The sequence below is a fragment of the Sorex araneus genome, chromosome 5 (assembly GCF_027595985.1).
Source record: "Sorex araneus isolate mSorAra2 chromosome 5, mSorAra2.pri, whole genome shotgun sequence".
NCBI lineage: Eukaryota > Metazoa > Chordata > Mammalia > Eulipotyphla > Soricidae > Sorex > Sorex araneus.
In genome coordinates, this window is record NC_073306.1 from 3387913 (window position 1) to 3395859 (window position 7947).

Below are 7947 nucleotides of genomic sequence, written 5' to 3' on the forward strand. Positions count from 1 at the left end.
ATATTTTTGTTTGTTTGGGGCCACACCCCGCAGTGCTCAGGGCTCTTGACTCAGTGCTCAGGGACTGCTCCCGGCAGATCTCAGGAGACCATATGGAGTGACAGGATGGAACCCAGGTCAGCTGTGTGCCGAGCACGTGCCTTACCTGCCGTAGCACGGCTCTCGGCCCAGACTCCCAGCTTTGACGAAAAACAAGGACCCAATCCGAGCTCAGCAGATCCCAGGTGTGACCACCACAGGCCCTCACAGGGAGGGGGCAGAGGGCCAGCAGCTGCCACCCTGGGTCCAGTGGGGCCGCCCTTCATCCGAGAGGGGAGGGAGAGGCAGACCCAGAGTCTCGGGACGCTACGCTATGAGCGTCGGGAGGGGAAATCCTTCCTGCGGACGGGACGCCTCGGGGACAGGGGGCGAGAGCAGGAAAAGCAACACCTGAAGGTGGCTCGGAGAGTCCACAGCTCTGCCCGCCCCCCCCGAGGGTTCCGGCCGACACTGGACCCCGTACTGTTGGGTCACAGGCCGTGTAGACGGAGGCCGAGTGGGGAGATGGGAGGAAGGGCGTGAGAGGGCGCGTCCCTGCTCTGCTGTGGCATTGCCCAGGGCGCGCTGTGCCCAGCGTGAGTCGCATCCACGGCTCCCAGCTGCAAGCGGCCCCGTCACGGGCCGTCACGGGCTGAGGACGCGACAGGCATGGTCCGAGTGGACACGCAGACCGTCCTGGTCCTGCAGCCAGGAATGTCTACAGCCGGAAGAACCGGCTCCCACCCCGCTGGCTGAGAAGAGCCACTGGACAGAGACTCGACAGCAGGGCGGCTTTTCCGCTTTGAAATGACGACGGCAACGCTCACGGGAGCAGCCGCGAGACGTGGCCGTGGGCAGGGGGAGCGGCCTCGCTCGGACCCGCGTCCTGCCCGCGCAGAGCAGAGACCTGAGAACCGGGGAAGGGCACCAGGAGGCCAGTCGCCCTCATGCCAGGGCCTCTGGCTGGCACACGGGGCCCTCAGCAGCCCGCGGGGAATCTTTCTGGTTCGTGAGGGCGCGTGGGCTACCCACGGGCTCCTTTCCCGGGAGCGGCGGGGACTTCCGGTCTTGCTGTCCTGCACGAGGCCAGTAGGCTGGGCAGCTGGTGCCAAAGCACAGCCAGATGGGGGCTGGAGCGATAGCACAGCGGGTAGGGCGTTTGCCTTGCACATGGCCGTCCCGGGTTCGATTCCCAGCATCCCTTATAGTCCCCTGAGCACTGCCAGGAGTAATTCCTGAGTGCAGAGCCAGGAGTAACCCCTGAGCATCACCAAGTGTGACCCAAAAAGAAAAAAAAAAAAAGCACAGCCGGGTGGTCCCCGCCTCCTGCGGCCCTTGTAGCGGTTCTGCCCAGTGCCACAGCACCATGGCACAGCTTAGCAGCGGTTTTCTGGAAGGTTTTTCCTCACGGGCTTGACTGCTCTGTGCTTCCCCTCCAGGTCCAGGAATACAGCGAAAACACTTACTACAGCAACTTCATCTCCCACCTGCAGGAAATCAGGTACCCAGGTAAGGCCGCGGCAGGCCGAGGACGGAGGAATGAGTGTGAGTGTGAGGCAGCCAGGGGGAGGCGGGCGAGCTTCCGGGACACGTGTCCTACAGTCTGTCCTGTCGCTGGACGGGCCAGTGCCCGCAGCCACAGGAAATCTCCCAATGAGTGACTGCTCCTGGCACAAAGGACAGCTGAGTCCCCCCGGGAGTGAGGACAGCTGAGTCCCCGAGGGTGTGAGGACAGCTGAGTCCCCCAGGAGTGAGGACAGCTGAGTCCCCCAGGGAGTGAGGACAGCTGAGTCCCCCCGGGCGGGAGGACAGCTGTGTCCCTGCTCGCACTCTCCAGGGAAGTGTCTCGTCTCTGCGCCCTGACACAGGAGGGGACGCTGGCCCTGACACAGGAGGGGACGCTGGCCCTGACTGGCATTCTCAGTGTCCCAGACGCCCTAGGGTCCCCCCCTTGACTCGAGAACTGTGCCAGCCTTGGGCACCCCACTTTGGCCTCTCCAGTTTACAGTGTCCCCCATTCATCTCAAGTTCATTGGACCAGCTCCCTCTTCAGTGCTCCCCTCTCCCCACCCCGCTCAGAACCCCCCACCATCCTCCTACCGGCCCGCAGAGCCCCACCCCTGCTCCCTGCCACCCTCCACTCTCCCGGAGTAAAGCCCGGCCCAGAAGCCCAGCTCGGAGCCTGGCAACACAGTCCCTGCACAGAACCCGGGGAAGGTTACAGCTGGAGTCAGTCCCAGTGGCAACCACACTTGGAAACCGCCGGCCGGCCCGATGCCCGCACCAAGGCCTCGCTCAAGGCCTTTATCCGGCCCTAGTCTCACCCCTCAGAGCACAGAGTGTTCCGAGGAAGCAAAGCAAAACTCAGCAGAGCGCCACCTGTTGGGCTCGTCAGCCTCTGCTCCATCAGGGACTCTAGACCCCTCTAGAATCTTCTGGCCGGGCTCTGGCATGGTGGAGGCTTCTGAACCCGTGTGGAAGCCCCTTCGCCGGCACCCACCTCTGGCTGGGCCTGGGTCCGGCCCCTGCCGAGTGCTGATTCTGTCTTTCACACAAGCCCAAACCACAGCATTTTATTCTTACTTTTTTTTTTTCCTCTTGGCTACATCTGGCAGTGTTCAGGGCTTACTCCTGGCTCTGTGCTCAGGGGTCACTTCTGGTAGGCTCGGGGTGCCGGGGATGGCACCCAGGTCAGCTGCACGCAAGTGCCCTACCCACTGTGCTGCCTCTCCAGTCCCCCTTTTGTTCTTTTCTGAGGGTGCTTACCCAGAGCTTCTTGGGGTGCTGATGAATTCTTTCATGCGTCACCCACATATCTGCTCTGTGATGGTGACGATGGCCCCAATGCCACAAGCCCAGCACGCGTGTTCTCCAGCTGGGTGATGCCTCACCTGCTCCTCAGTGCCCCTTGGCCCTCCCAGCTCGTCTCTGCTCTTCACCCACAAGGAAGCAGCCTTGCACGGGAGACAGCCGCCCCCGAGGCCCTGAGCCTTTCTCAGGAAGCAGAAAACTGGGGGTGTTTTTTTGTTGTTGTTTTTGTTTTTTGCTTTTTGGGTCACACCTGCCATGCACAGGGGTTCCTCCTGGCTCTGCACTCAGGAATTACTCCTGGTGGTGCTCAGGGGACCCTATGGGATGCTGGGAATCGAACCTGGGTTGGCTGCGTGCAAGACAAACGCCCTCCCCGCTGTGCTATAGCTCCAGCCCCTGGGGGTGTTTTCCAGTGGGCCACGTTTTGGTTATTCTGCTTAGACCAGGAGGTTTGGTCACAGAGGTTCTGAGCTTGTTCCACCCCACGTTCTTCACCTCTGTCCCTCCGTCAGGACAAAGCACAGTGCTGAAGAGCCTGGACATCATGGACATGCTGCCCGAGAACCTTGAGAACTACTACACCTACCAGGGCTCCCTCACCACCCCGCCCTGCACCGAGAACGTCCTCTGGTTCTTGCTGAAGGACACAGTCCAGGTCTCCAAAGCGCAGGTAACACGAGCACCGCCTCCCGGCTCCCCCTGTGGCGACCCGGTAAGCAGGAGAGCCCCCCTCAACGCACCGGCCCTGGCTCCTGCGTTAGCCCGGGACAGACGGCAGCATCTGCCACCCACAGCAGGTGCCACCGCCCACAGGAGCTGTGGCAGACGGGGCAAACCGAGCCACCCCGAATCCACTCCCATCCCATCCGTGGCGTCACACAAGGACAACGTCCTAGCTGCCTCTCTCCTGTCTGAAACTTTAAATTTTTTTTTTTTTTTTTTTTGCTTTTTGGGTCACACCCGGTGATGCTCAGGGGTTACTCCTGGCTCTGAACTCAGGAATTACCCCTGGCGGTGCTCGGGGGACCATATGGGATGCTGGGATTAGAACCCGGGTCGGCCGCGTGCAAGGCAAATGCCCTCCCCAACTTTAAACACTGTGATTCGCAAAGTTGTTCATAATACAGTTGTTTTGGGTATTCAATGCTCCAACACCAAGCCCACCCCCAGTGTGACCTTCCCTTCACCAATGTCCCCAAATTTTCACCTGCCCTTCCAAGCCTACCCCCTTAGCAGACACAAAATAATTTACTTTGGGGCCGGAGCGATATCACAGCGGGGATGGGCACTTGCTTTGCATGTGGCCGACCCGGGTTCGAATCCCAGCATCCCATGTGGTCCCCTGAGCACCACCAGGAGTAATTCCTGAGTGCAGAGCCAGGAGTAACCCCTGAGCATTGCCGAGTGTGACCCAAGAAGCAAAAAAAAATAATAATAAAAAATTACTTTGTATTATTTCTTACAACAAAATGGCAATTGGAATTTCTTTTTTCTTTTTGGGTTATACCCAGCGATGCTTAGGGGTTGCTCCTGGCTCATGTACTCAAGAATTACTCCTGGTGGTGCTCGGGGGACCATATGGGATGCTGGGAATCAAGGCAAATTCCCTACCCACAGTGCTATTGCTCCAGCCCCACAATTGGAAATTTTTTTTTCTTTTTGGGTCACACCTGGTGATGCACAGGGATTATTCCTGCCTCTGCACTCAGGAATTACTCCTGGCAGTGCTCAAGGGACCATATGGGAGACTGGGACTTGAACCTGTGTTGGCTGCATGCAAGGCAGACGCCCTACCCGCTGTGCTATCGCTCCAGCCCCACAATTGGAAAATTTTAAAACATAGTTCAATTAAAGAAAATGTACGGAAATTGGCCTATCTCACAAAGTCGCTGGCTGAGGACCCGCTGGGCCGCCCGGGGCTGGCTGAGCCTCTGTGTGGTTTTCAGTGAGCTGTGTTCAGGGCTTCTTACAACTTTCCCATCAAATCTGCTGCTCTCCTTCTGGGTGCCGACTCTGTGGGATGTGGAGGTGTTCCGTGGCTGCGTGTGTGCTGCGTGCTCCAGGAGCCGTGGACCTCGGTCGTTTCAGCACCAGCTGCTGTGTTTTATGCTGAAGCTCCGGAGCCCTTGAAGGTGGCCCGCTGGTCCCCGCTGTCCCCGAGGACAGCGCAGCACCAAGCACATGTGCACTGAGTCCATCAGGCAGCTGCTGACTCTACACTTGGAGCTGTATTTCTTTCTGAGTGATGCTCAGTGATGTTCTTCCCCAGAAATCAATTTTGGGGGGTTGGAGCGATAGTACAGCAAGTAAAGTATACTTTTGTAAAACCCAAGACCCCAAAATAGATTAAAATAGATTCTTTTTATTTTTGTTTTGGGGCCACACCCGATGGTGCTTAGGGGTTGCTCTTGACTCTGTATTCGGGAATAATTCCTGGGTGTCCAGGGGCTACGGGTAGCTTGCCAGGCTCTGCCATGTGGGCGGGATACTCTTGGTAGCTTGCCGTGCTCTCGTATTCGATATGCCAAAAACAGTAATGGTAGGTCTCATTCCCCTGACCCTGTGAGAGCCTCCAATCCTTAGGAAAGACGAGTAAGGAGAGGCTGCTAATATCTCAGGGCTGAGTGTAATAGAGACGTTACTGGTGCCCGCTCGAGTAAATCGACGCACAATGGGATGACAGTGATACTGATACAGTGATACAGTCCAGGGGCTATTTGGCGTGCTCGAATTGAACCTTGATTAACTGTGTGCAAGGCAAGTGCCCTCCCCGTATACTCCAACCCCAAATATATATATATATTTTTTTCAAATATTTATATTTTTTAACTTTTTTACTGAATCACTGGGGGACAGAGCATTTACAAAACTGTTCGTGATTGGGTTTCAGTCACACAGTGCTCCAACACCCGTCCCTCCACCAGTGCACATTTCCCAGCACCAGTGTCCCCAGGTTCCCTCCCATCACCCCACCCCCACCCCCTGCCTGCTTCTATGGCAGGTGTTTCTCTCTCTGTCTCTGTCTCTATCTCTGTCTCTGTCTCTCTCTCTCTTTCTCCCACCCCACCCTTTCGGGCATTGTGGTTAGCAATATTGATACTGAAATGTTCAAATATTTTTTGTTTTTGGTCCATACCTGGTGATGCTCAGGAGTTACTTCTGGCTCTGCACTCAGAAATTACTCCTGGTGGTGCTCGGGGGATGCTGGGGAACAAACTCAGGTCGCTGCATACAAGGCAAATGCCTTCCCTGCTGCACTATTGCTCTGGTTCCCAATTGCTTTTTTTTTTTTCTTTTTGGGTCACACCCAGAGATGCTCAGGGGTTACTCCTGGCTTTGCACTCAGGAATTACTCCTGGCAGTGCTTGGGGGACCATATGGGATGCCGGGGATCGAACCCGGGTCGGCCGCGTGCAAGGCAAAAGCCCTACCCGCTGTGCTATCGCTCTGGCCTCCTAATTGCTTTTTTCTTAAACTTCTCATTTCCCGGGGCCGCAGAGCTGGCACAGCAGGCAGGGGCTCTGCCTTGCCCGTGGCCGACCCAGACCTGATTTCTGGCACCGTCTTTGCAACAGCTGACCTGGAGACACCCCTATTTCCTTCATCATTCGCTCATGGTATCTGCAGATTTTCTTTTTTTTTTTTTCCTGTCCTTTGAATTTTATTTGTCTTCGCTTGCAGATTTTCAAGTTAGAGAATACGTTGCTGGATCACAACAACAAGACCCTCCACAATGACTACCGCATGACACAGCCCCTGTACGAGAGGGTGGTGGAGGCCAACTTCGAGTACTTCCCTTCCGACCCAGGTGGGTCCACTCTCCTTTACTTACTGGGTTTCTTGTGTGTGTGTGTGTGTGTGTGTGTGTGTGTGTGTGTGTGTGTGTGTTTTGGTTTTTGGTTCGGGGCTACAGCCGGTGGTTCTCGGGGCTTCCTCCAGGGTCTGCACTCAGGGACCACTCCTCATGGGGCTCCGGGGAGCATCTGGGGCTCCGGGGGTCCATCCCCCTGTGTGCAAGCCAGGTGTCCCACCGGCCCTGCCCTGGCTCCCGCCCCCTTGCGCAGTTGGGGTTTTGCAAGTGTCTGATTCCTGTTCTCCTTCTCTGAGCGGATTCCTGGCCCTGGAAGGGAAGGAGACTCATGGGAACAGCGGGGGGTGCAGAGCTGCAGCGGAGGGGGCTGGCGGGAGTGTGTGGAAGGAGGGGCAGAGGCTGGCCCTGGAGGAATTCGCGACCTACCCGGCCACGGCTAGGCCCCCAGGAGACAAGTTGTAACTTCCAGATGCTCTTGGAAGACTCAAAGCTCCAGGTCCACCTTAGCCAACTCAACTCAGATTATTTCCTACCCACAAACTGCCCCCGGCCCCCCCAAACCCCCCGACACCACATCTGAAGGGGCATTGACTGGAGACTCTCTTCTCCGGTTCCAGAACTACATTTCCAGGCATTCGTGAATAAGATGGCGGCTTTAATCCAAGAATCAGTTGGAGATGGAAAGACAGAGAAGCCGAAAGAGAAGAAGGCAAAAAAGCACAAGAAACATCACTGAGCCAACCGCGGGACCCGAGCCCCCAGCCCCGCCACGCCCGTCAGGCTGGTTGATCTGTCTGACTGTCCTTCCGAATGAGGCGATAATAAAATCACTTTGGGAATTTGTCATTTAAAACCATGGTTCTGTTCTGTCCCTCAGTTTCCCTTCCAATCTTTACCCCAAGGAACGCAGGTGGACGGACGGGGCTGGAAGACAGGTCAAGACAGAGGGGAGGGACTGGAGAGATAGCACAGCGGGTAGGGCGTTTGCCTTGCACACGGCCGACCCAGGTTCAAATCCCAGCATCCCATATGGTCCCCTGAGCACCGCCAGGGGTAATTCCTGAGTGCAGAGCCAGGAGTAACCCCTGTGCATCACCAGGTGTGACCCAAAAAGGAAAAAAAAGAGAGAGAGGGGAGTGCGACCCCCCCAGGAATGGGAGGGACGGGAGGAGCAGGAGATTCCTAGAGTGTGGAGGGGCCCCCCAGGGGTCTGTGGGTGCAGACCCTCAAACCAGCTCCTGCAGGGTCCTGCTGGCATCTGCAGGATGACACGATGGAGGCCTTAGTTCCAGTGGAACCGCCTCTCT

General features: G+C 57.0%; 1 protein-coding gene across 2 annotated transcripts in view; it reads left to right on the forward strand.

Moving 5' to 3' along the window:
- Positions 1 to 7487, forward strand: part of CA6 (carbonic anhydrase 6) — a 60886-nt gene extending 53399 nt beyond the window's left edge. For both annotated transcript variants that reach the window (XM_055137588.1, XM_055137590.1), the window contains exons 6-9: positions 1458 to 1527; positions 3342 to 3499; positions 6511 to 6637; positions 7258 to 7487. In XM_055137588.1, the coding sequence (XP_054993563.1) occupies positions 1458 to 1527; positions 3342 to 3499; positions 6511 to 6637; positions 7258 to 7376 (474 nt within the window). In that variant the 3' untranslated portion in view covers positions 7377 to 7487. The remainder of the gene's footprint in view (positions 1 to 1457; positions 1528 to 3341; positions 3500 to 6510; positions 6638 to 7257) is intronic.
- Positions 7488 to 7947: the final 460 nt, after the last annotated feature.